This window comes from Heptranchias perlo, chromosome 43, assembly GCF_035084215.1.
Source record: "Heptranchias perlo isolate sHepPer1 chromosome 43, sHepPer1.hap1, whole genome shotgun sequence".
Taxonomy (NCBI): Eukaryota; Metazoa; Chordata; class Chondrichthyes; order Hexanchiformes; family Hexanchidae; genus Heptranchias; species Heptranchias perlo.
Genome location: NC_090367.1, coordinates 8172998 through 8199112, shown reverse-complemented (window position 1 = coordinate 8199112; position 26115 = coordinate 8172998). Strand labels below are relative to the sequence as shown.

Below are 26115 nucleotides of genomic sequence, written 5' to 3'. Positions count from 1 at the left end.
CCTCGGAGGGAGGGGAGATGGGGTTGGGCACCTCTTGCTCGGATCGGAGTGGCTGGGTTGCCGAGAGGGTTGCTGGAGATGCGGAGTCGGGCTGCCCCTCGCTGAGAGGAGGCTTGGATGGGTGAGGAGGAGGGTTACGAGCCCTGCCGTCTGGCCACCCCGCGCTTGAATCTGATCTTGAGGACAGGCTGTCCCTTGACCTCGATGACTGCCCCTGTACGGTCACAAGTAAAGCGGTTTTCCACTATGAGTGCTGACGGGCTGTTCGACCATGGAGTGCATCGCAGTCGAGCCCATCCCTGTTCTTTCCCCGGCGTCCAGAATTACCGGATAATGATCGGAAGCAGGGGTTTCCCCAGCTTATTTTCTCCCGCTCCCCCTTGCCTAGCCCAGTCCCACCGTAACCGGTCGCAGGCTCTGGCTGCAATCGGCGAACGAAAGCCTCTGGTCCGGGCGGCCCCTGCGCCCAGCAGGGGGAGCCGCGCGGGCCTGCCCTCTACAGCCCCGTCTCGTAAACGTTCTTCTGTTCCCGTTGCCAGTGCCGGCGGAGATGTTTTTCTCAATGGCCCCGATGACCAGCAGCGTGGCCTCGATGCAGTCCATGAGCGAGCTGTCCGACGTGGACCTGGAGGGCTCGATGCAGAGCGATTACAGCAGCTGCTCCCTCCAGCCTCCCTCGCTGGGAGCAGGGGTAAGTAACAACAGCAACAACTTGCATTCATATAGCGCCTTTGACTTGGTAAAACGACCCAAGGCGCTTCGCAGGAGCTCAATCAGACACCGAGCCACGTAAGGAGATATTAGGACAGGTGACCAAAAGCTTGGTCAAAGAGGTGGGTTTTAAGGAGCGTCTTAAAGGAGGAGAGAGAGGCGGAGAGGTTTAGGGAGGGAATTCCAGAGCTTGGGGCCCAGGCAGCTGAAGGCACGGCCGCCAATAGCGGAACGAAGGAAATCGGGGGATGCGCAAGAGGCCAGAATTGGAGGAGCGCCGAGATCTCGGAGGATTTTAGGGCTGGTGGAGGAGGTTACAGAGATAGGGAGGGAGGGGGGGGCGAGGCCGTGGAGGGATTTGAAAACAAGGATGAGAATTTTAAATTTCGAGGCGTTGCCGGACCGGGAGTCGCTGTAGGTCAGCGAGCGCAGGGGGTGATGGGGAAAGTTGGAGACCAGAACTGCGGTGGGAAAAAACGATCGCCGAGTCGGAAAAAGCAGTTTGTCGCCAAGATTCCCTCCCTGGCCTGTTCTCTGTGTGAGAGCGTGTAAAGGGGCAGCAGTATTACATGCGGACTCCTCAAACATCCGAAAGGAACACGCTCGATTTTCGGGAACCCAGGGGCAGCTTTGGGATTTGAAGTGCAGGAAGAGGAAATGGGAAAACCCAGGGACATTGGAGGGGGGGAGGTGGGGAAGGACCATGGGGGAGACGACAGGAATTATTCATCAAATGTCAGTCAAGAACTGGGAATGTGAAGCCTTAAGAGTTGTTGCAAGTGTCCAGTATTTATATTTGTAAGTCCTACATTACAACAGTGACTGCACTTCAGAAGTACTTAATTGGCTGTAAAGCCCTTTGGGACGTCCTGCAGGTGTGAAAGGCGCTATATGTTTCTATTAGAAGAAGTTCCATTTTATATCGCACCTTTCAAGACCTCAGGACGTCCCAAAGTGTTTTACGGCCAATGAAGCACTTTTGAAGTGTGGTCACTGTTGTAATGCAGGAGATGTGGCAGTCGAGATAAATGAGCAGTTTTTTTAATGATGTTGGTTAAGGGATAAATATCGGCCCAGGACACCGGGGAGAGCTCGCCCTGCTTTTCTTCCAATAGTGGCCGTGGGATCTTTTACGTCCACCTGAGAGGGGCAGACGGGGCCTCGGTTTAACGTCTCATCCGAAAGTCGGCACCTCCGACAGTGCAGCACTGGGAGTGTCGGCCTGGATTATGGGGCTCAAGTCTCTGGAGTGGGGCTCGAACCCACGACCTTCTGACTCGGAGGGGAGAGAAAGAGAGAGATATCGACCGAGCCAAACTTATATTTCCCTCCCTAGTGTTAGCGACTCCATAGGATTTGGCTGCAGCGAATAAGTCGGTGTGAAGTAAGTGGAATTGACCTGTTGTTTTTGATGTCTTCTCAAGTGGCTCAGAGGGCAGATACACTGCCGGTCGGCGTACTGAGCCAAACAGACCAGGAGGGGGCCCAGGCCCAATCCCCAGCCAGTGCTGAGTTAGCTGATCTTGGCTGAGGCAGTGTTAGAATCTGCCTCAGCACCTGGTGGTTGCCGAGTGACCCCTGCTGGCGAGTGTGCTGATCTCCCACCCCCTCACCTCGCCTTCCCTCAACCAAAGGCACCTGAGGACAACTGCGGACCTTTGCCTCTCCCTGCCTGGCATCCGCTAATTCCGCACCGGCTGTGGTGGATTCAGCGACCTTCCTGATCTGTGTTGCCTCGGTTACACACACAGTACTTTTGAAGTGTCTGGGAATGCGGCAGCCAGTTTGCCCCCAGCAAGGTCGCGATAAAGGACCCAGTTAATCACTCGTTGTTGCAGCCCGCTGTGTGTTAACGTGTCTCTCTTTTGACCACCTGCAGCTGACCATGAACAGCCCGCGCCGGTATGGGAGCTCCTTCTTCCCCGCCGCTCACCCCAGTTTACAATGCGTGAACAGACAGCAAGGTTAGTGGTTCAGAGACTGACCAGTAAGAGCTCAGGTCACAGTGCAGTGGTCACACAGCAGTTTGGGATTGACACAGGGTTATGGGGAGAGAGCGGGGCAGTGGGATTAATTTGGGATTGATACAGGGCTATGGGGAGAGAGCGGGGCAGTGGGATTAGTTTGGGATTGATACAGGGCTATGGGGAGAGAGTGGGGCAGTGGGATTAGTTTGTGATTGATACAGGGCTATGGGGAGAGAGTGGGGCAGCGGGATTAGTTTGGGATTGATACAGGGCTATGGGGAGAGAGTGGGGCAGCGGGATTAGTTTGGGATTGATACAGGGCTATGGGGAGAGAGCGGGGCAGTGGGATTAGTGTGGGATTGATACAGGGCTATGGGGAGAGAGTGGGGCAGCGGGATTAGTTTGGGGATTGCTCCTGCAGTGAGCTGGCATGGACTCGATGGGCTGAAACTTTTATGATTTGAAGTCAAGGGGAACTTTCTGATCCACAGACAATTGAGTTGTGGAATAAGTCACCAGGGATGGATATTGAAGTGGCCTGAGTAAAAATGAGTCATTAAAAGCAGAAACTGCTGGAAATACTCAACAGATCTATCAGGGAATGGGCAGGTTAATGTTTTGAGGGGGTTGGGGGCGACCTTTCTACAAAGAGGCGGAGGAGACGATTAGACATGTTTCCGGCGAGAGGAGGGATTGAGGGGATGGGGTTGACCAGTGTAAAGGGGACGGGCTTGTTGGTCCCCTTCGAGGGTGGGGTGGAGGCAGTGTGGCCCAGCTGCCTAACCTGTCGACTGTTCTCCCGGCAGGTAAATCTCAGCCGCCTCCGTCCCTGGAGAGTGTGAAGGCCGAGCTCCTGCTGAAGCTGACGATCGGCGGGCTGACGGCCACGGTGCTGCACCTGGAAACGCTGCTCGCTCGCACCTCCGCATCGCCAGAGCCCGCGCCCAGTACCCGGCTCCACGCTGCTGCCTGCCACTACTTCACCGAGCTGGCCTACTTCAAGGACACCATCTTCGGGGGGCGGGACTTTGACCACCTGAGGGGCCAGTTTGAGAAGGCCTGTCCCCAGAGTCATTTGAGGTACCGGACGGGGAGGCCTTGTTAATTCACCGGGGAGTGTTGGGGTTTAGTCTAATCCCACTCTCCTGCTCCCTGTAATATCCCACCCAGTGTCATCACACTCTCCCCCTCACTCCCCGTACCCTTTAATATCCCACCCAGTCTAATCCCACTCTCCCCCTCACTCCCCATACCCTGTAATATCCCCCCCAGTCTAATCCCACTCTCCCCCTCACTCCCCGTACCCTTTAATATCCCACCCAGTCTAATCCCACTCTCCCCCTCACTCCCCATACCCTGTAATATCCCCCCCAGTCTAATCCCACTCTCCCCCTCACTCCCCGTACCCTTTAATATCCCCCCCAGTATAATCCCACTCTCCCCCTCACTCCCCGTACCCTTTAATATCCCACCCAGTCTAATCCCACTCTCCCCCTCCCTCCCCGTACCCTTTAATATCCCACCCAGTCTAATCACACTCTCCCCCTCACTCTCCTTACCCTTTAATATCCCCCCCAGTATAATCCCACTCTCCCCCTCACTCCCCGTACCCTTTAATATCCCACCCAGTCTAATCCCACTCTCCCCCTCCCTCCCCGTACCCTTTAATATCCCACCCAGTCTAATCACACTCTCCCCCTCACTCTCCTTACCCTTTAATATCCCCCCCAGTCTAATCCCACTCTCCCCCTCACTCCCCGTACCCTTAATATCCCACCCAGTCCAATCCCACTCTCTCCCTCACTCCCCGTACCCTTTAATATCCCCCCCAGTCTAATCCCACTCTCCCCCTCACTCCCCGTACCCTTTAATATCCCACCCAGTCTAATCCCACTCTCCCCCTCACTCCCCACACCCTTTAATATCCCACCCAGTCTAATCCCACTCTCCTCCTCGCTCCCCGTACCCTTTAATATCCCACCCAGTCTAATCCCACTCTCCCCCTCACTCCCCGTACCCTTTAATATCCCACCCAGTCTAATCACACTCTCCCCCTCACTCCCCGTACCCTTTAATATCCCACCCAGTCCAATCCCACTCTCCCCCTCACTCCCCGTACCCTTTAATATCCCACCCAGTCCAATCCCACTCTCCCCCTCACTCCCCGTACCCTTTAATATCCCACCCAGTCTAATCCCACTCTCCCCCTCACTGCCCATGCCCTTTAATATCCCACCCAGTCCAATCCCACTCTCCCCCTCACTCCCCGTACCCTTTAATATCCCACCCAGTCCAATCCCACTCTCCCCCTCACTCCCCGTACCCTGTAATATCCCCCCCAGTCCAATCCCACTCTCCCCTCACTCCCCGTACCCTTTAATATCCCACCCAGTCTAATCCCACTCTCCCCCTCACTCCCCGTACCCTTTAATATCCCACCCAGTCTAATCCCACTCTCCCCCTCACTCCCCGCACCCTTTAATATCCCACCCAGTCTAATCCCACTCTCCCCCTCACTCCCCGTACCCTTTAATATCCCACCCAGTCTAATCCCACTCTCCCCCTCACTCCCCGTACCCTTTAATATCCCACCCAGTCTAATCTCACTCTCCCCCTCACTGCCCATGCCCTTTAATATCCCACCCAGTCTAATCCCACTCTCCCCCTCACTCCCCGTACCCTTTAACATCCCACCCAGTCTAATCCCTCACTCCCCGTACCCTTTAATATCCCACCCAGTCTAATCCCACTCTCCCCCTCACTCCCCGTACCCTTTAATATCCCACCCAGTCTAATCCCACTCTCCCCCTCACTCCCCGTACCCTTTAATATCCCCCCCAGTCTAATCCCACTCTCCCCCTCACTCCCCGTACCCTTTAATATCCCACCCAGTCTAATCCCACTCTCCCCCTCACTCCCCGTACCCTTTAATATCCCACCCAGTCTAATCCCACTCTCCCCCTCACTGCCCATACCCTATAATATCCCACCCAGTCTAATCCCACTCTCCCCCTCACTGCCCATACCCTATAATATCCCACCCAGTCTAATCACACTCTCCCTCTCACACCCCATGCTCTTTAATATCCCACCCTGTCTAATCCCACTCTCTTGCTCACCCCCATTAATTTGTGCCCCCTCACTACGGTCTGACTGGTGGAAACAGTCTCTCACTAGTTAACTTATCGTAACCTTGAAGCCCTCTATCAGGTCACCCCTTAACCTCAGCTCTAGTGAAAAAAGCTCTCACCTCTCAAATCTCTGTTATCCCTCATCCCATGTAACTTCCCACTGAGTCTACACTGCACCCTTCCCATTGCTTTTATATCCCTCCTGTAATGGGAGGCCCAAATTAGCACACAGTGTAACTGTGGTCTAGGTAAGGGCCTCACCGAATTCAGCATTACTTCTGCGCCTTTTAATACTTCAAGATTCAAAACCGAGGGTCCTGTTTTCTTTTTGTATGGCTTTTATCTACCTGTGCTGCACCCGTCTATCTGCGTGCCAAGGGCCCTCTGCTCCTTTTCTTAAAGAGAAAATCATTCTCAGGATGTGGGCGCCACTGGCAAGGCCGGCATTTATTGCCCATCACGAATTGTGCTGTGTTGGGCCGCCTTCTGTTTGATACAACTGAGGGGCCTGCTAGGCCACTTCACAGGGCGGTTAAGAGTCAACCAGGTTGGTGTGGGGCTGGACAGACGGGGTAAGGACGGCAGGTGTCCTTCCCCGAAGGACATTACTGCATTTAAGGGGGTACTTCCCCGTCAGTCGTGTATAAAGAGTGGGACTTGGGTGAGGCGCAGAAGCAATGGGAGTGTCTGTGAATCTACCCCGGTAAAAGTCACTATTTTGGGGAGAAGGAGGAAAAGAATAAATATTGCATATTAATTTCAGCGCAATTCGGAAAACAGCGCACCAGTTTGGCACAGCAGTAACGGTGGAAGGAGGCACGTTCCCCGATTTACCACGTGGGGATTTCACCCATTGACCTGCATCGGCTGCCGGTCCGGGAACTCCTCGACTTCAAGATTCTCATCCTTGTTTTCAAATCCCTCTACGGTTATCTCTGTAACCTCCTCCAGCCCCTGCAACCCTCCGAGATCTCTGCGCTCCTCCAATTCTGGCCTCTTGCGCATCCCCGATTTTAATCGCTCCACCGTTGGCAGCCGCCTGGGCCCTGCGTTCTGGAATTCCCTCCCTAAACCCCTCTACCTCCTCCTTTGAGACGCTCCTTAAAACCTACCTCGAAGCTTTCGGCCACCTGTCTTAATATCTCCTCATGTGCCTCGGTGTTAAATTTTGTCTGATAATCGCTCCTGTGAAGCGGCTTGGGACGTTTTCACTACGTTAAAGGCGCTATATAAATGCGAGTTGTTCTATCTGGGTGTGACCGTACCATTTGATGTTTGCTGTTTTTTCTGTCCGATTTCCCCCTCCTCAGGTTGACTGGCGGGGCAGTGCAGCTGACGTGCGAGCAGAAGGTGGGGAGCGGCGTGCAGCTGCTGAGTGCGGGCGCCTGCTTCGGCACGCTGGAGATCCTGGAGTGCCTGTGGCCGCAGCCGGGATCTGCGGACCTGCAGCGAGCGGCCGAGTACACGGAGGTGAGTGTCGTCTCCCGACGTGCCTCCGTCGTTCGGGAGCTTTACGGCCCGTTCCCATCCGGTCAAAACTCTTTATTAAATCAAGTCAGTGAGATAATAGAACACAACCCCTTACACACAATGTGTTCAGTTCTGGGTTCTAATGAACTCAGTTTGACGTAGAAGTCATAGGATTGTTGCAGCACAAGGAGGAGGCCATTCGCCCTGTCGAGCCTGTGCTGGCTCTTTATAAGAGCAATCCAGTCAGCCCCATTCCCCCGCTCGTTCCCCGTAGCCCTGCAAATTTTTTCCCTTCAAATATTTATCCAGTTCCTTTTTGAAAGCCGCGATTGAATCTGCTTCCACCGCCCTTTCAGGCAGCGCATTCCGGATCATCATAACTCGCTGCGTAAAAAAAATTTCCTCATGTAGCCTCTGGCTCTTTTATACTACTTCATTAATCAAAGTCCATGCGAGCTCAGTCAGATACAGCATCAGTAGGCAGTCTCTCAGACCTATTCTAATAGAAGCAGCAGTTAAGTAGCTGGCTACGGACTTGCACGTTTGGGACACCCGGCTGGGTTGGGGCGCAGTCTGCCGTTCTCCTGAAGTGGCAAATAGCAAGGGCTTTCTTCCCTCTTTTAGGAATCATTTCATTGCCCGTATATGGTCACATTTGTGACTTTTGCAATTCACTCGAGTCATCCAGTTTTTAGTTTGTGACCTGTAGGTAATTGAGTTTCAATCTCAAGGTCACTGAACTAGGTTGTTGAACACACGACAGTCGAGGTTTCATCCTTCTTGATATCCCTATCCATGCTCTGAAGTTACCATCCTTCTCCAATGTTGTCTACACCTGTTGTTCAGCCGTAATCCCGTCCTTAGTCGTTCTGTCTTTGTTCCGTATTAAAAACTACAAAAGCAAATGTATATACTCTTCAGCACTTGGTATTTTCCCCATTCAGAGTTCCCTTCGGTTAGTCCTGCCCACCTCTACGTCTCGTACTCCCTCCTGACGGTGTTGACTTAAAGAGGGAATCTCCCCACTGCATTGACCCCTCCACCCTCACCCGAAGGGTCGCAGCTGGCACCGGCCGCTCTCCCGAGAATCCATTACTCAGGCAGGGTGTGTCGGCGGGCTGGTCAACCGTGGAGGCATCGCATCCTCGGCCCGATACCCTTCCCCCGTCCCGCCCGCAGGATAGATTCTGGTCTCCTCCGCCCCCCCCCCCCCCCCCCCCCCCCCAACACAAAAGGGGCCTGGCTGGCCTCCCATACCTCACTTGCAAGCCCGGTCAGGGAGTGTTGGTGGGCTATTTGACCATGGAGTGCATCGCAGTCCAACCTTGCCGTCGCCCAGAATCCACAAATGCCCTTTCAGCAGGGAGTCACCCAAGAGGAGAGTTCCGATTGATTTCCATCTCCTCCGCCCCCACCCCCAAAGGGGCACTGAGGCCAGTTGTAGCGTTGTCCAACCGAGTAATTCTTCAGCTGTTTCTCCCGAATGCACTGTCTCCTCTTCCCCTTGCTTGCAGGGGAGTGAGAACTTGCATTTCTATTGCACCTCGCCACTTCTCAATCGTCGCGAAGCACTTCGCATACGATGGATTACTTTGAAGTGCACTGGCTGTGGTAACTGTTCTGCGCACAGCAAGATCCCGCAAACAGTGACTCGAATGAGCAGTTGGTTGAGGGGAGAATGTTGGCCAGGGACATCGGGGAGACCCACCCCCCTGCTCTTCTTCCAATAGTGGCCGTGGGATCTTTAACACCCACCTGAACAGGCACCCTGGGCCTCGGCCTCCTCTAAATGACGGCACCTCTGGCAGTGCAGCACTCCCTCAGCATTGCAGCGGGGTTTGGAGCTGCACCGTGTGTTACAATCCCAGCCCAACTGACCATGCAGAGCAACACGGGTGCAGACCCGCGTCCATGAGGCTGCCTGCCTGTTTGTACCTCCTCTGTTCATATCTCTCTCTCTCTCTCTCTTCCTCTCCAGCTGCTGATGTTCAAGAAAGCCGCCCCCTTGGCTTGTGGAACCAGTGCTGGCCCCTGTGCTCAGATCCATTACAGACAGACCCAGAGGACTCCAGGCAAGGTAAAGTCAAAATAAAGCTATCGGGGACTTGCGATCTATCTCCTAATTTAAAAAACAGGACTTGCATTTATATAGCGCCTTTCATGGCCTCAGGACGTCCCAGAACGCTTAACAGCCAATGTGATGTAGGAAACGCGGCAGCCAATTTGCGCACAGCAAGATCCCACAAACAGCAATGTGATAATGACCAGATCATCTGTTTTTTTAGTGATGTTGGTTGAGGGATAAATATTGGCCCCAGGACACCGGGGAGAACTCCCCCCCCCTGCTCTTCTTCCAATAGTGGCCGTGGGATCATTTACGTCCACCTGAGAGGGGCTAACGGGGCCTCGGTTTAACGTCTCATCGGGAATTCGGCACCTCCCAACAGTGCAGCACTCCCTCAGTACTGGCACCGGGGGACCGTCGGCCTGGATTATGGGCTCGAGTCTCAGGAGTGGGGCTCGAACCCACGACCTTCTGACTCAGAGGCGAGAGAGAGATACCCACTGACCCACGGCTGGCACTTAATAGACTATTTGTAAAAATAAAACAGTTAGGAGTAAGAAAGCAACTCGGAGGAATCTTTTTTTACCCAAAGTCGAATCGAGTTACTTGGGGAAGGATACGGAAGCTGAGAGAATGAGAGGCGTTTCGGGGGAGCGAAGGAATAGAGGGAAAGTGGCAAGAAGCGGACAGAAGGGCTTTGTTGTCTGGTGGCCCCGCGGTGCGTGACTGAGTGTGTCTGGATTCACCTCAGGGCAGCCGCAGCAAGGCCGGTGTGAAGCGCAGCGCGGAGCTGGCGTTCGAGCTGCAGGAGGCCCACGCGGACGTCGACATCAGCTTCTTGGACAGGGTGGACTTCCTGCTGAACCTCCGGCCCACGGGAGCGCGGGAATCTCCGACGGGGCAAGGTAGACGACCGGACCCAACGCTGGTGAGCTGAACACTTGTCCGGGCTTTGCCCCGAAGTCAGTGGGCGAACTGCACCTTGTGATGCTGTTAGTGATCAGCAAGTCGCCTGTTCATTTTATTCATATTGTGTCCATCAAGATGGCACTCAGTGTCAGCTTCAAACAGACTCAGAGCAGGTACAGCACGGGTTAGATACAGAGTAAAACTCCCTCCACACCGTCCCTTCAACCTCTCCCAGGGCAGGTACAGCACGGGTTAGATACAGAGTAAAGCTCCCTCTACACTCTCCCATCAAACACTCCCAGGGCAGGTACAGCACGGGTTAGATACAGAGTAAAGCTCCCTCTACACTGTCCCATCAAACACTCCCAGGGCAGGTACAGGGTTAGATACAGAGTAAAGCTCCCGCTACACTGTCCCATCAAACACTCCCAGGGCAGGTACAGCACGGGTTAGATACAGAGTAAAGCTCCCTCTACACTGTCCCATCAAACACTCCCAGGGCAGGTACAGGGTTAGATACAGAGTAAAGCTCCCTCTACACTGTCCCATCAGACACTCCCAGGGCAGGTACAGGGTTAGATACAGAGTAAAGCTCCCGCTACACTGTCCCATCAAACACTCCCAGGGCAGGTACAGCACGGGTTAGATACAGAGTAAAGCTCCCTCTACACTGTCCCATCAGACACTCCCAGGACAGGTACAGCACGGGTTAGATTCAGAGTAAAGCTCCCTCTACACTGTCCCATCAAACACTCCCAGGATGGGCACGTGCTGTGTGTTCCCCTCCGTGTTGACTCGCTGTCCTTACCTTTTCCGTTTTCAGATCTCCGGATTCCCCGGTCTTCACCCCGAGCTTCCTCCTGCCGCGGGACATCCGACGGCCGTGCGCCTCACCGCCCCGAAAGCCCATTTCCGGCTGCAGTTCCCGGTGCCCGACCTGCGGCCCGACTCCGAGCGCAGGCCCTGGTTCCAGAAGGCGGTGCGGAATGAGTCTCTGCGGCTGGAGTGCACGGACCTGACCCTCAAAACCGAACTGGGTGCCGCTGCCAGCACCGAGCCCATCCGATACGAAGTCAGCTTCAGTGATCTGCACGGTGAGTCGATATTGGTCTTTCTCTTTTAAACGCCGAGTTTGCAGAGCTTAAGACGCAACAGCAACTTAGCCGTTTGGTGGGTTACGGTCACCCCTGATAGGACAACAAGGACAACTTGCACTTATGTAGGGCCTTTAACGCAGTGAAGCGTCCCAAGGCCCTTCACGGGAGTGTAAATCAGACAAAATTTGACTGAGCCACACGAGGATATTAGGACAGGTTTTAAGGAGCGTCTTAAAGGAGGAAGGGGAGGCGGTGAGGTTCAGGGAGGGAATTCCCGAGCTGAGGGCCCAGGCAGCTGAAGGCACAGCCACCAATGGTGGAGGGATTAAAATCGGGGATGCGCAAGAGGCCAGAATTGGAGGAGCGCAGAGATCTCGGAGGGTTGTAGGGGCCAGAGGGATTTTAAGCTCTCGCCCTGTCGATTGTCCGGCTTTCAGGGGCATACAGACTGCTGCTCGTTGTGCAGTGACCTTTTCGTATTAGCTTGGCTCAGTGTCTCTCTTTCTTTCTTTCTTGCTCTCTCTCGCGCTCTCTCTCTCTCTCTCTCTCTCTCTCTCCTCTTCTCCCTCTCTCGCGCGCTCTCTCTCTCTCAGATAGCGCTCTCTCTCTCTCGCGCTCTCTTCCTCTCCGCTCTCGCTCTCTCGTCTCTCTCCTCTCGCTCTCTCTCTCTCGCCTCTCTCTCTCTCAGCGCTCCTCTCTCGCGCTCTCTCTCTCTCTGCGCGCTCCTCTCTCTCTCATCAGCCTCTCTCTCTCTCAGCGCTCTCTCTCTCTCACGCGCCGCTCTCCTCTCTCTCGCGCTCTCTCTCTCTCGAGCACCGCTCTCTCTCTCTCGCGCTCTCCTCTCTCGCGCTCTCCTCTCTCTCGCGCTCATCTCTCTCGCGCTCTCTCTCTCTCGCGCTCTCTCTCGCGCTCTCTCTCTCTCGCTGCTCTCTCTCTCTCCGCGCGCTCTCTCTCTCTGCATCTATCTCTCTGCGCTCTCTCTCTCTCTCGCGCTCTGTCGCTCTCTCTCTCTCAGCGCTCTCTCTCTCGCGCGCTCTCTTCGTCTCTCCTCTCTCGCGCTCTCCTCTCTCTCCGCTGCTCTCTCTCTTCTCTCTCCGCTCTCTCTCTCTCGCGCTCTCTCTCTCTGCTGCGCTCTCTCTCTCGCGCTCTCTCTCTCTCGGCGCTCTCTCTCTCCGCGCTCTCTCTCTCGCGCTCTCTCTCTCGGCGCTCTCTCTCTCGCGCTCTCTCTCGGCGCTCTCTCTCGCTCTCTCTCGCGCTCTCTCTCTCGCGCTCTCTCTCTCTCGCGCTCTCTCTCTCGCGCTCTCTCTCTCGCGCTCTCTCTCTCAGCGCTCTCTCTCTCGTAGCGCTCTCTCTCTCGCGCTCCTCTCTCTCGCGCTCTCTTCTCGCCTCTCTCTCGCGCTCTCTCTCGCGCTCTCTCTCGCGCTCTCTCTCGCGCTCTCGCTCTCGCGCTCTCTCCTCTCGCCGCTCTCTCCTCCCTCTCTCTCCCGCGCTCTCTCTCTCTCTCTCGCGCTCTCTCTCTCTCTCGCCTCTCTCTACTCTCTCGCCCTCTCTCTCTCTCGCCCTCTCTCTCTCTCGCCCTCCTCTCTCTCGCGCCCTCTCTCTCTCGCGCCCTCTCTCTCTCGCGCCTCTCTCTCTCGCGCCTCTCTCTCTCGCGCCCTCTCTCTCTCGCGCCCTCTCTCTCTCGCAGCCCTCTCTCTCTCGCGCCCTCTCTCTCTCGCGCCCTCTCTCTCTCGCGCCCTCTCTCTCTCTCGCGCCCTCTCTCCTCTCGCGCCCTCTCTCTCTCGCGCCCTCTCTCTCTCGCGCCCTCTCTCTCTCGCGCCCCTCTCTCTCTCGCGCCCCCTCTCTCTCGCGCCCCTCTCTCTCGCGCTCTCCTTCTCTCTCGCGCTCCCTCTCTCTCTCAGCGCTCCCTCTCTCTCTCGCGCTCCCTCTCTCTCTCGCGCTCCTCTCTCTCTCGCGCTCTCTCTCTCGCCGCGAGCCTCTCTCTCTCTCTCGCGCTCTCCTCTCTCTCAAGCTCTCTCTCTCTCGCTCTCTCCTCGCGCTCCTCTCTCTCGCGCTCTCTCTCGCGCTGCGCTCTCTCTCGCTCGCTCTCTCTCTCTGCGCCTCTCTCTCTCTCTGCGCTCTCTCTCTCTCTCGCTGCTCTCGGCTCTCTCACTCGCGCTCTCTCTCTCTCTCGCGCTCTCTCTCTCTCGCGCTCTCTCTCTCTCGCGCTCTCTCTCTCTCGACTCCGCTCTCTTCTCTCTCCGTTGCATCTCTCTCTCCTCGCGCTCTCTCTCTCTCGCTTCTCTCTCTCTCGCGTTCTCTCTCTCTCGCGTTTCTCTCTCTCTCAGCGTCTCTCTCTCTCTCGCGCTCTCTCTCTCTCCTCGCGCCTCTCTCTCTCTCTCGCAGCCTCTCTCTCTCTCTCAGTTGGTGCGCTCTCTCTCTCTCTCTCTGCTACTCTGGCTCATCTCTCTCACGCTCTCTCTCCTCTCTCACTCGCGCTCTCTCTCTCTCCCTCAGCGGCTCTCCTCTCTCTCTCTCTCTCTCTCAGCTGCGCGCTCTCTCTCTCTCTCGTCGTGCGCGCTCTCTCTCTCGTGCGCGCTCTCTCTCTCTCACGTGCGCGCTCTCTCTCTCTCTCGTGCGCGCTCTCTCTCTCTCTCGTGCGCGCTCTCTCTCTCGCTCGTGCGCGCTCTCTCTCTCGCTCTCTCTCCCCCCCCCCCAGAGACTTGAGCCCATAATCCTGGCTGACACTCCCAGATAGTGGTGGGGTGAAAATCCCCGGAATCATTTAAGACCCCAGTTGGATGCTGTGATGGGGGTTGGTAGGGTGCCTCTAGGGTGGATGAATAAGATGGGCCCGAGTGGCCTCATCCAGGCCGACACTCCCACTGCCAGTACTGAGGGAGTGCTGCACTGTCGGAGGTGCCGTCTTTCGGATGAGACGTTAAACCTAGACCCCGTCTGCCCCTCTCAGGTGGACGTAAAAGATCCCACGGCCACTATTGGAAGAAGAGCAGGGGGGGAGTTCTCCCCGGTGTCCTGGGGCCAATATTTATCCCTCAACCAACATCACTGAGGGGAAAAAAAACAGATTAACTGGTGATTATCACACTGCTGTTTTTGGGATCTTGCTGTGCGCAAAGTGGCTGCCCGCATTTCCTACATTACAACAGTGACTACACGTCCAAGTACTTCTTTGGCTGTGAAGCGCTTTGGACATCCTGAGGATGTGAAAGGCGCTATAGAAATGCAGGTTGTTTCTTACCGGGTTGGCGCTGCTACAGTTGGGTTTCAGCGACCCTGGGCTGAGGAAGGAAACGTCAACCAGGGTTCCCGCTGCCGATCACTATCCCCAGGGATGTGAGAGCAGGGGTTGGGCCTGGCAGTGATGCCCTCCTAGGTTGAATAGCTGCGGCCCCTCACTGGGCTCGGGCTCACCACTGACGAATAGCCACTTGGGTGAGGGTGATCGGCAGCCGTGGACCCTGGGTGGGGTGGGTAATGAGTCGGTCACTTTACGTGGGGTGGGTGGTGAGGGGGGAGTGAAAGAGAGAGGAATCAGTGATGGAGGGGAGGCGAAACAGTTTCAATGAATTTTCAGCAACGTGAGTGTAAAGCAGCACGTTCTCAAACCTTTGTTTCCAACAGGTGTGTATGAAGATGGAGTGCAACCTGGTGTCTCCTGTATTCGAGTCACGAAAAACACCTGACAAAGTTGGTGGGAAAACGTACTCGGTTCCCCGAAGTAAGTACTGACCCACTGCCTGGACAACCTTCAGCTGCACCTGCCCTGGGAGTGTTTGATGGGACAGTGTAGAGGGAGCTTTACTCTGTATCTAACCCGTGCTGTACCTGCCCGGGAGGTGGTTTGATGGGACAGTGTATCGGGAGCTTTACTCTGTATCTAACCGTGCTGTACCTGCCCTGGGAGTGTTTGATGGGACAGTGTAGAGGGAGCTTTACTCTGTATCTAACCCGTGCTGTACCTGCCCTGGGAGTGTTTGATGGGACAGTGTAGAGGGAGCTTTACTCTGCATCTAACCCCGTGCTGTACCTGCCCTGGGAGTGTTTTGATGGGACGGTTGTAGAGGGAGCTTTACTCTGTATCTAACCTGTGCTGTACCTGCCCTGGGAGTGTTTGATGGGACAGTGTAGAGGGAGCTTTACGCTGTATCTACCTGTGCTGTACCTGCCCTGGGAGTGTTTGATGGGACAGTGTAGAGGGAGCTTTACTCTGTATCTAACCCGTGCTGCACCTGCCCTGGGAGTGTTTGATGGGGACAGTGTAGAGGGAGCTTTACTCATGTATCTAACCCGTGCTGTACCTGCCCTGGGAGTGTTTGATGGGACAGTGTAGAGGAGCTTTAATCTGTATCTAACCCGTGCTGTACCTGCCCCGGGAGTGTTGATGGGACAGTGTATCGGGAGCTTTACTCTGTATCTAACCTGTGCTGTACCTGCCCTGGGAGTGTTTGATGGGACAGTGTAGAGGGAGCTTTACTCTGTATCTAACCTGTGCTGTACCTGCCCTGGGAGTGTTTGACGGGACAGTGTAGAGGGAGCTTTACTCTGTATCTAACCCGTGCTGTACCTGCCCTGGGAGTGTTTGATGGGACGGTGTAGAGGGAGCTTTACTCTGTATCTAACCTGTGCTGTACCTGCCCTGGGAGTGTTTGATGGGACAGTGTAGAGGGAGCTTTACCGCTGTATCTAACCTGTGCTGTACCTGCCCTGGGAGTGTTTGATGGGACAGTGTAGAGGGAGCTTTACTCTGTATCTAACCCGTGCTGCACCTGCCCTGGGGAGTGTTTGATGGGACAGTGTAGAGGGAGCTTTACTCTGTATCTAACCCGTGCTGTACCTGCCCTGGGAGTGTTTGATGGGACAGTGTAGAGGGAGCTTTAATCTGTATCTAACCCGTGCTGTGCCCTGCCCCGGGAGTGTTTGATGGGACAGTGTAGAGGGAGCTTTACTCTGTATCTAACCCGTGCTGTACCTGCCCTGGGAGTGTTTGATGGGACAGTGTAGAGGGAGCTTTACTCTGTATCTAACCCGTGCTGTACCTGCCCTGGAGTGTTTGATGGGACAGTGTAGAGGGAGCTTTACTCTGTATCTAACCCGTGCTGTACCTGCCCTGGGAATGGCAAATTCCCAATTTGTTTCAGAAGTTTGCAATAAGATGGTAACAATCGCACTTGTATGTTCTAAGGGTCTCTCAGTGGTTCAGTTGTGTAAGACAGTGTCACCCTGAGCCTTGCAGACCAGAGGGTCGCGGGACTGAGTCTCAGTCCGTGCAGTGTTATCCCAGCCACGGGGCGGGTTGGGAGAAGTCAGTAGCTCTCGGACCCCGAGCGAGGGAGTGGGGTAAAATCAGCCAGGTTTTGCACTACTGATCATTAAAGATTGTTACCTGTACCGGAGTATTACTTTCTGCTTGGAAGCGTCGGGGTAAAGACAGACCGGGGTGGGGGGGGGGGGGGGGGGGGGGGGGTGTCTCTGATGCCTTCCACAGTCGAATAGCCGAGCGTCACCCGACGTTTCAGAATAACACCCAAAGGGTGCCCACTTGGGTAAGGCCTGCGGAGGATGCCTACGGAACCCCAGTCTGTGCCTGGGAAGTTTTTGGAGGCGGTGGGTGGGATGAAGAGTCTGTTGAGTAGAAAGCAAATGGATGACGTGTTCTCTCCCGACGGGCAGGATCGTGCTGACGGTGAACCCCGACTAACAGCGCCTCCGAGTGGGACCTGGTCATGGAGAAGACCGAAGACATGGACCTCTCCGCCGTCGAAAGCCCCTGCGAGCTTAAGCAGCCGGAGCCGTCTCCGTTCTCATCCAAGCGCACCATGTACGAGACGGAGGAGGTGAGGAGCTGTCGTTTTTATTTGGGCTCGCCTGGGTCGCTCCCGTCTCGGGCTGGGTCGGGTTCCGCCGTACCCGCGGCCTGTCTTCGTCCCCGCTCGCCACCCGCAAACGGGGCCGTTGTTTTGCGCTCTCTTCAACGGGTTCAAATAAGCTGCTGCTTCCGCTTCCCCGTACTTTTATTTCCGTGAGTTGGCGCACTGTTGCGCTGTCCACAAATGCGCAGGGAGATCGTTTGCTCAGGCACGTGCTTAATTTGTTCGCGCGGCTCCCGCTTCCAAATCGGGACAGATTGATGCAAGCTAGCAGCAGGTGTGTTAGTCTGAGAAATGTGACTGAAAACAGGGAATAAAAGGGTTAAATTACGAGGACAGGTTGCAGAGACGAGGCTTGCATTCCCTCGAGTGTAGAAGATTAAGGGGTGATCTAATCGAGGTGTTTAAGATGAGTAAAGGATTTGATAGGGTCGATAGAGAGAAACTATTTCCTCTGGTGGAGGGGAGTCCAGAACAAGGGGGCAGAACCTTAAAATTAGAGCCAGGTTGTTCATGGGGTGATGTCAGGAAGCGTTTCTTCACACAAAGGGGGAGTGGGAATCTGGAACTCTCTCCCCCAAAAAGCTGTTGAGGCCGGGGGTCAATTGAAAATTTCAATTCTGAGATTGATACGATTTTTGTTGGGTGAGGGTATTAAGGGTTACGGAACCAAGGCGGGTAGATGGAGTTAAGATACAGATCAGCCATGATCTAACTGAATGGCGGAACAGGCTCGAGGGGCTGAATGGCCTCCTCCTGCTCCTGTGTACCAATCAAACACAGGCCCAGATTTCCCTTACCTCCTCCAGTGCTGTAACTCCCAGAAGCTGCGAGTGGGACTGGTTTGAAATTGAGCTGGGACAGCGGACGAGGGGTGCTCAGTGCTTGAGCCTAGACAGTGAGTTGTCGCAGCCTATTCGGACAGGGAGGGGCATCGCAGCCGATTGCTGTCCTCGCCTGGTATCCCAGGCGCAAGCACTTTCGAGCAGGAAGGTGCTGGTGGGTGGTCAGGGCAGGAAGCCTGGCAGATATTCCCATTGCTCTCCCAGAGTTTCTAACCCTGCAGAGATCAAGCAAGTCAACAACAGCAACAGCAACAGCTTGCATTTGTAAGGCGCTTCACAGGGGGCAGGCGGGAAATAAAGACTGGGGATAGTACCTGGGGCCGTCTGGTCTATTTCATTCACTACCGTAACTCTGCTTTCCCACTCTGAGCAATATCTTTTTCTGTTTTAAGGAGTTTTTTTTAAATGAGAGAGTGACACAATATAATTTAATGGCTATCAGACAATTCCGACATCCCATCAACTACCTAGCGATCGGTTACCGTGGGTTCCGACATCCCATAAACTGCCCAGTGATCATTACCGTGAGTTCCGACATCCCATAAACTACCCAGTGATCATTACCGTGAGTTCTGACATCCATAAACTACCCAGCGATCGTACCGTGAGTTCCGTACATCCCATAAACTGCCCAGTGATCATTACCGTGAGTTCCGACATCCCATAAACTACCCAGTGATCATTACCGTGAGTTCTGACATCCCATAAACTACCCAGCGATCGTTACCGTGGGTTCCGACATCCCATAAACTGCCCAGTGATCATTACCGTGGGTTCCGACATCCCATAAACTACCCCAGCGATCATTACCGTGAGTTCTGACATCCCATAAACTACCCAGCGATCATTACCGTGAGTTCTGACATCCCATAAACTACCCAGCGATCGTTACCGTGAGTTCCGACATCCCATAAACTACCCAGCGATCGTTACCGTGAGTTCCGACATCCCATCAACTACCTAGCGATCGTTACCGTGAGTTCCGACATCCCATAAACTACCCAGCGATCGTTACCGTGAGTTCTGACATCCCATAAACTACCCAGCGATCGTTACCGTGAGTTCCGACATCCCATCAACTACCCAGCGATCGTTACCATGAGTTCCGACATCCCATAAACTACCCAGCGATCGTTACAGTGAGTTCTGACATCCCATAAACTACCAGCGATCGTTACCGTGAGTTCCGACATCCCATAAACTACCCAGCGATCGTTACCGTGAGTTCTGACATCCCATAAACTACCCAGTGATCGTTACCGTGAGTTCCGACATCCCATAAACTACCCAGTGATCGTTACCGTGAGTCCCGACATCCCATAAACTACCCAGCGATCGTTAACCGTGAGTCCCATGGCCCCCCACAGCGATCATTACCCACCTCACTTTAATTTTCCCTCCCTGTTCTCTTTTCTCCCCCCCAACCTTTCCCCTGGTCAGTGAGTAGGAACCTTTAACAGCTGTTCATTTGATTGACAGATGGTGATCCCGGGAGACCGCGAAGAGATGGCAGCGTTCCAGTCTCAGGACGTTGGGCATGTCCCAGTACGTCCTGGAGCTGACCCTGCCCGCCCTGCACTTGCTGCTGCCCAGCAAGGAATTCTACGAGAGCATCTACAACAGGTGGGTCAGGAAGGCTCCGAGCCGCACACCCTCTCATTTGGCTTAAGCACCAAGAGCCATCGTTTTCCCGCGTGTAAATGATGCACCTGAGTGCTCCAGCTGCTGCAATCGGATTAACCCAACGTCAGCGAAAGGTTTGGCGGGTTGAACTCATTAAACGCAGCTTAATTCACGAGTTGGGTGAGGTGGCCCTTGCTGGGTGTGTCACAGAGGAGGCAGCTTGTCAGCCATGGTCGCCTCGGATTCTCAGGGTCGTGGGTTTCAGCCACACTCGAGCCCCATAACCCAGGTCGACACTGCCAGTGCCAGTACTGAGGAAGTGCCGCACTGTCGGAGGTGCCGTCTTCCGGATGAGACATTAAACCGAGGCCCCGCCTGCCCCTCTCGGGTGGATGTAAAAGATCCCACGGCCACTATTGGAAGAAGAGCAGGGGGAGTTCTCCCTGGTGTCCTGGACAAATATTTATCCCTCAACCAACATCAGATTATCTGGTCATTATCACATTGCTGTTTGTGGATCTTGCTGTGCACAAGTTGGCTGCTGCGTTTCCTACATTACAACAGTGCCCACACATCGAAAAGTAGCTCATTGGCTGCAAAGTGCTTTGGGATGTCTTGAGGTCGTGAAAGGCGCTATATAAATGTAAGTCTTTAATGGCGCCCCCAACTTTCAGTCGGCGAGTGCCACTGGTAGTGAGCAGAGGGAGTGTGCGCTGCCGACAGTAGGGTCTGTCTGGGTGGCTTGAGAAAAAGTGGCAGCGGACGGAGGGGGAACGATGGTTTTGTGATGTGCTTTTTTTTAAAAAAAATAAAATTTCAGAATTAATAACGACCTACTGATGTGGACGCCAGCTTCGAGGCAGTGCGGCGCAGAGCACGGGCACCGCGACACTCAACCCTCTGTTGCTGAGCTACACGCCCGGAGCGGCCAATGCACAAGGACAACTTCCCGACTCTGCAAGTCAGCGTTCAGACTGGGTGAGGGAACCAGGGCGCTTTCTTTTAAAGGCACAGTTCCGATTTTCCGTGTTCGGGTTGGCGGGGGTTGGAGTGGTGAGGGGGAAGGGGAGGTGCCAGTCTCAAACTGACCCAACGATTGTACGTACAAAGGAGAGAGTGGGTCGCTGGAGATAGTGCAGGGCAGAGTCACAAGGCAGTGTCGGGTCTGGGTTGCGAGGAAAAGCTGGAGTGACTTTAACTTTTCAGACGGGAAGGAAGCAACTGAGAGGTGATATAACAGAGCTTTATAAGATAGTTAACGCAATGAGAAAGTAAACCTGGAATAATTTAGATTGGGGAGAGGAGGACAAGGGGATTACAGGTTCAAACTCGTAACTTTAGGACTGATAATCGGGAAGTTCTCCACGTGCAAATCGATCGAAAAGTGGAATGGACTCCCAGATAGAGTGGCGGGGCAGAAATCCCCGGGATCATTTAAGAACCAATTGGATGCTGCGATGGGGGGTGGGGGGGGCGATAGGATGCCGCTTGTGTGGATGAATAAGATGGGCCAAGTGGTTTTCCTCATCCAGGCCCACGCTCCCAGTGCCAGTGCGGAGGGAGCGCCGCGCCGTCGGAGGGGCCGTCTTTCGGACGAGACGTTAAACCGAGGCCTCACGTCTGCCCCTCTCAGGTGGATGTAAAAGATCCCACGGCCACTATTGGAAGAAGAGCAGGGGGGAGTTCTCCCCGGGTGTCCTGGGGTCAATATTTATTCCCTCAACCAACACCTAAGAACAGATGATCTGGTCATTGTCACACTGCTGTTTGTGGATCTTGCTGTGCACAAATCGACTGCTACGTCTCCTACAGTGACCACACTTCAAAAGTACTTCATTGGCTGTAAAGCGCTTTGGACGTCCTGAGGTTGTGAAAGGCGCTATATAAATGAAAGTTCTTTCTTTGTCCCATAATGATTGTGAGATCTGCTCTTTTTTTATTCATTCATGGGATGCTGGCGAGGCCGGCTTTTATTGCCCATCCCTAATTGCCCTTGAGAAGGTGGTGGTGAGCCGCCTTCTTGAACCGCTGCAGTCCGTGTGGTGACTGGGTTTGCATTATCCCTGTGCGCTCATTAACGATGGGCTCAAGCAGCTGCCCGTGTACCAAGTGAACTCCCGGCTTCTATGCCACATCGCTCAGAGGAGCAGCAGTAGGCCATTCAGCCCCTTGAGCCAGTTCCGCCAATCACCAGGGCCGCACAGTGCAGCCTGTTTGCTGTTTTTTTCCGGCCTATTATTCTCCCCTTCTGAACTTGCTGATTCTGCCTGGGACGTGGGTTTGAATGCAACCTGCCGGTACCTCACCCACCTGGCCGGTCCTCTCGCATGAGCCCGGACGGTGAGTGTCAGCGGGGCCTGTTTGCCTCTGTGAGGCATCACTGCTGAACCTGAACCGGCCTCAGCGCGATGTCCAGTGGCGGTCTCCAGCGATTGGACATGGGACCCCTGGCTGAGCCCTGTGCAAGGGGGGTATCCAGATCGTGATCTCAACATTACTGCTTTAGATCAGGTATCAGACCAAGAATTGAACCTGGGACAGGAGGAGGCCATTCAGCCCCTCGAGCCTGTTTCATAGGACAGGAGGAAGGCCATTCAGCCCTTGAGCCTGTTACAAAGGAACAGGAGGAGGCCATTCAGCCCCTCGAGCATGTTACAAAGGAACAGGAGGAGGCCATTCAGCCCCTCGAGCCTGTTTCATAGGAACAGGAGGAGGCCATTCAGCCCTTGAGCCTGTTTCATAGGAACAGGAGGAGGCCATTCAGCCCCTCGAGCCTGTTCTGCCATTCAATCAGATCATGGCTGATCTGCACCTCAACTCCATTTACTTGCTCTTGCTCCATATCCCTTTGATCCCAATTACCCAACAAAAATCTATCTATTTCTGTCTTGAAACTTTCAAATGGCTCCCAGCATCCACAGCCTCTTGAGGCAGGAGAGTTCCAGATTTCCACTCCCCTTTGTGTGAAAAATGTTTCCTGATTCATTCCTGAATGGCCCAGCTCTAATTTTAAGATTGTGCTGCCTTGTTCTGGACTGTTACTCTGTGATTCCTCTATTGATTGTAGTTAGAATATTGGGCCTAGTTGTTAGGACGTGGACTGTCCGACCAGAAACAGTGAGAGAAGCAGAATCCACAACAGCTTTCAAAAGGGATGGGGAGAAATATTTGAAAAAGATGATTTGAAGGGCAGGCGAATGGGACTAAGGAGAGAGCTCATTGAGAGAGGGCGATGGCCGAATGGGGAAAGGGAATGGGACTGAGGGGGAGAGCTCTTTCAGGTAGAGGGGCGATGGGCCGAATGGGGAATGGGACTGAGGGGAGAGCTCTTTCAGGTAGAGGGGCGATGGGCCGAATGAGGAAAGGGAATGGGACTGAGGGGAGAGCTCTTTCAGGGAGAGGGGCGATGGTCCGAATGGGGAATGGGACTGAGAGGAGAGCTCTTTCAAGTAGAGGGGCGATGGGCCGAATGGGGAATGGGACTGACGGGAGAGCTCTTTCAGGGAGAGGGCAGAGGGGCGATGGGCCGAATGGGAAAGGGAATGGGACTGAGGGGAGAGCTCTTTCAGAGAGAGGGCAGAGGGGCGATAGGCCAAGTGGCTGCCTTCTGTAAAATTCTAAGTATTGGGATATTTGGGAACTGTCGAAGGATTATATTGTTGAATTGGGTGGCTCTGAGTGAGGGCCCGGGGAACGTGTCCTGCTGCAATGAGAATTTCCGAGCTCCTCCTTTGCCACTAGACTCTGACTCTGAAGACGAAGATGCTCACTTCTACTCGTTGAAGAGAACGGGAGGAGAATGAAAATCGAGGCCAGGAGGGGGATGAGCGCAGAGTTTCCTGTTCGGCTGTAGTGAACATTGGAAAAGGAAGGGTCACAGCTCTTACTGACTCGAAGGTGAGCTGGGGTACAGGAGGGAATAACCAACCTCGGTGAGCTACGCCACTTATTGTCTTGGCAGTGCCGTTATAAAATGAGGTGAGTACTTGCCTGTGGAGTCAGGGAGCATCCCATCGGGGGCGCTCCTTGGCACCCCACCCCGCCCCTGAGGAAAACGGTCATCACCAGCAGGGTCAAAGGTTGCTGGTCCGCCATGTTGTTGTGGCCGTGCCAGGTTGACCTCAGCGTGACCTTCCAGGCCAGCAGTGGAGGCGTGTCAGCTTGGCTCAGTTGGTAGGTATCGCTCTCGTCTCTGAGGGCCGTGGGTTCCAGCCATAAACCCAGGCCGACACTCCCAGTGCCAGTACTGAGGGAGTGCCGCACTGTCAGGAGGTGCCGTCTTTCGGATGAGACGTTAAACCGAGGCCCCGTCTGCCCCTCTCAGGTGGACGTAAAAGATCCCACAGCCGCTATTGGAGAAGAGCAGGGGGGGAGTTCTCCCCGGTGTCCCTGGGGCCAATATTTATCCCTCAACCAACATCACTTATCAAAAAAAACAGACTGTCCGGTCGTTCATTTAATTTGAAGTTTGTGGGATCTTGCTCGTGCCAAAAGGCAGCTGCGTTTTGCCTCGATAAGAACGAAGCCTCACTTGGAAAGTAAATTCATTGTCTGAAGCGTTTGGAGATGGTTTGATTGAAATGCTACGTTGCTATAAAGGACGACGACCCCTCCCACCACCTCCCAAACCCGCCGTTCAGCTGAGTGGCCTCCTCACGTCCCCCCCGATGATTCGCGTCGGCTGTTCGTGCACCGGGCTCCCGAAGTGCGTCCCACTGTCGAAACCTGACGCCAGGCTGTTTTATCCCCCTTTTTCTTTTTGGCAGGGGGGGAAGCGGGGAAGCAAGTCAGCGGGGCTCACGGAGAGGTGGTCCTCGACGTGGAGAGCGGCACCATCTTCAGCGTGTCGCAGTACAAGGGCCAGGCCCGAGCTCAACTACCTGTGCCTCGAGTCCAGCAAAGTCGCGCTATACCAGAAAGGTACCGCCGGGAGCTGGCGCGGGGCGGGAATCTTAAAACCAGCGCGGTCGGCGCAACCCGCGGGCGGGAGCAGAGGGAAGCTATATCGATAAGATGAAACGAGGAGGGTCCCAGCCTGTGCTGACCTCAGCCAGAGGCGCTCAGTTGCCCCCAGTGCCCTTTGGGCTGGGGTGTTGAGGGTGGGCACGGGGGTTAGAAATCGGCCAGAGTTCCTGCGTCTGATCTCTGTTCTAGATTTAACCCCGGGGTGATTCTGCTATCTGGTCAAACCTTGTCTCTTTCCCCCCCCCCCACCATCAGTAAATAGGCAGCAAAAGAACGGCCATTTTCTTCAGACAGTTGCTCCCTCGTTAATGAAAGTTAAACTCCCACGGCCCTGTGTGTTCACTAACTTTATTGCTCGAGGGGGGCAACCCAGCCCTAAACACCATCTCGCTCCACGGGCCACACTGAGGAATGCTACTTAGGAACAGGAGGAGGCCATTCAGCCCCCCCCACCCCCCGGGCCTGTACCGCCATTTAGTCAGGCCATGGCTGATCGGGCACCTCAGCTCCCTTTGCTCCAGATCCCTCGCTACCCTTACCCAACAAAAATCTATCGCTCTCAGCCTTGAAAGCTTCAATTGACCCACAGCTTTTCTTAGGAGCGAGTTCCAGATTTCCACTCCCCTTTATGCGAAAAAAAGTACTTCCTTGTTTCACCCCTGAACGGCCTAGCTCTAATTTTAAGGTTCATGCCCCCTTGTTCTGGACTCCCCCCACCAGAGGTAATAGTTTCTCTCTGTCTACCCTATCGAACCCTTTTAAACGCCTCGGTTAAATTACCCTTCAACCTCCTGATCTATGGGATTGCGAGAGGACTGTTCCAGATTTTGTTCCCTAATTGGCCTGGGTTTTTAATCTGGTTTTCTGCCTCTTCCAGGTGATTACTAGGCAGGTGGGTAGGGAGTGCCTGTATCGTGATGCAGAGGGTATAACGGCTACATAGGACAGGCTAGATGGACCAAAGGGTCTTTTCCCCTCCGTCACTCGTGCATGCTCTGAACTCGGGGAATACAAGCCAAGTTGATGCATCTGTGCACCATTAAATACCTCCACTATTTTATCATTCTGTCACCTTCATGCCTTGATTATCGTTAACATGGTTTTGGGTGGGGTGTGGGGGGTTGTATTTATTGTGATGCACAAGGCATCTCATTGTGTGGGACGGGCTAGATGAGATCGAGGGTCTTCTCCTGTCTGTCATCGTTCGTCGTAAGGTGCTAGGCGTCCTAGGAGAGCTGTGGGTTCAAAGCATCGATCTTTCTCTAGGCCCCACCAGGCTGTGCCCGTTTATCCTGCCCTCCCCTCGCTGGGGTATTAATCTTCAGATAAGTGTGAGGTGGTGCATTTTGGTAGGAAGAATAAGGAGGCCACACACTGCTTGGATAATAAGAGTCTAAACGGGATAGAGGAGCAGAGGGATCTGGGGGTACAGATACACAAATCACTAAAAGTAGCGACTCAA

At 54.4% G+C, this 26115-nt stretch overlaps 1 protein-coding gene across 1 annotated transcript in view; it reads left to right on the top strand.

The window, feature by feature from the left end:
- LOC137306365 (autophagy-related protein 2 homolog A-like) overlaps positions 1-26115 on the top strand; it is a 78031-nt gene that overhangs the window by 19428 nt on the left and 32488 nt on the right. Inside the window, 21 exon segments of the mRNA XM_067975519.1 lie at positions 540-691; positions 2591-2675; positions 3485-3758; positions 7120-7279; positions 9258-9356; positions 10096-10272; positions 11077-11347; positions 14975-15024; positions 15026-15075; positions 17024-17048; positions 17050-17187; positions 19545-19592; positions 19594-19688; positions 20509-20544; positions 20546-20624; positions 20627-20666; positions 23430-23459; positions 23462-23526; positions 23529-23595; positions 24455-24552; positions 24554-24677. Coding sequence (XP_067831620.1) covers positions 540-691; positions 2591-2675; positions 3485-3758; positions 7120-7279; positions 9258-9356; positions 10096-10272; positions 11077-11347; positions 14975-15024; positions 15026-15075; positions 17024-17048; positions 17050-17187; positions 19545-19592; positions 19594-19688; positions 20509-20544; positions 20546-20624; positions 20627-20666; positions 23430-23459; positions 23462-23526; positions 23529-23595; positions 24455-24552; positions 24554-24677 — 2163 coding nt within the window.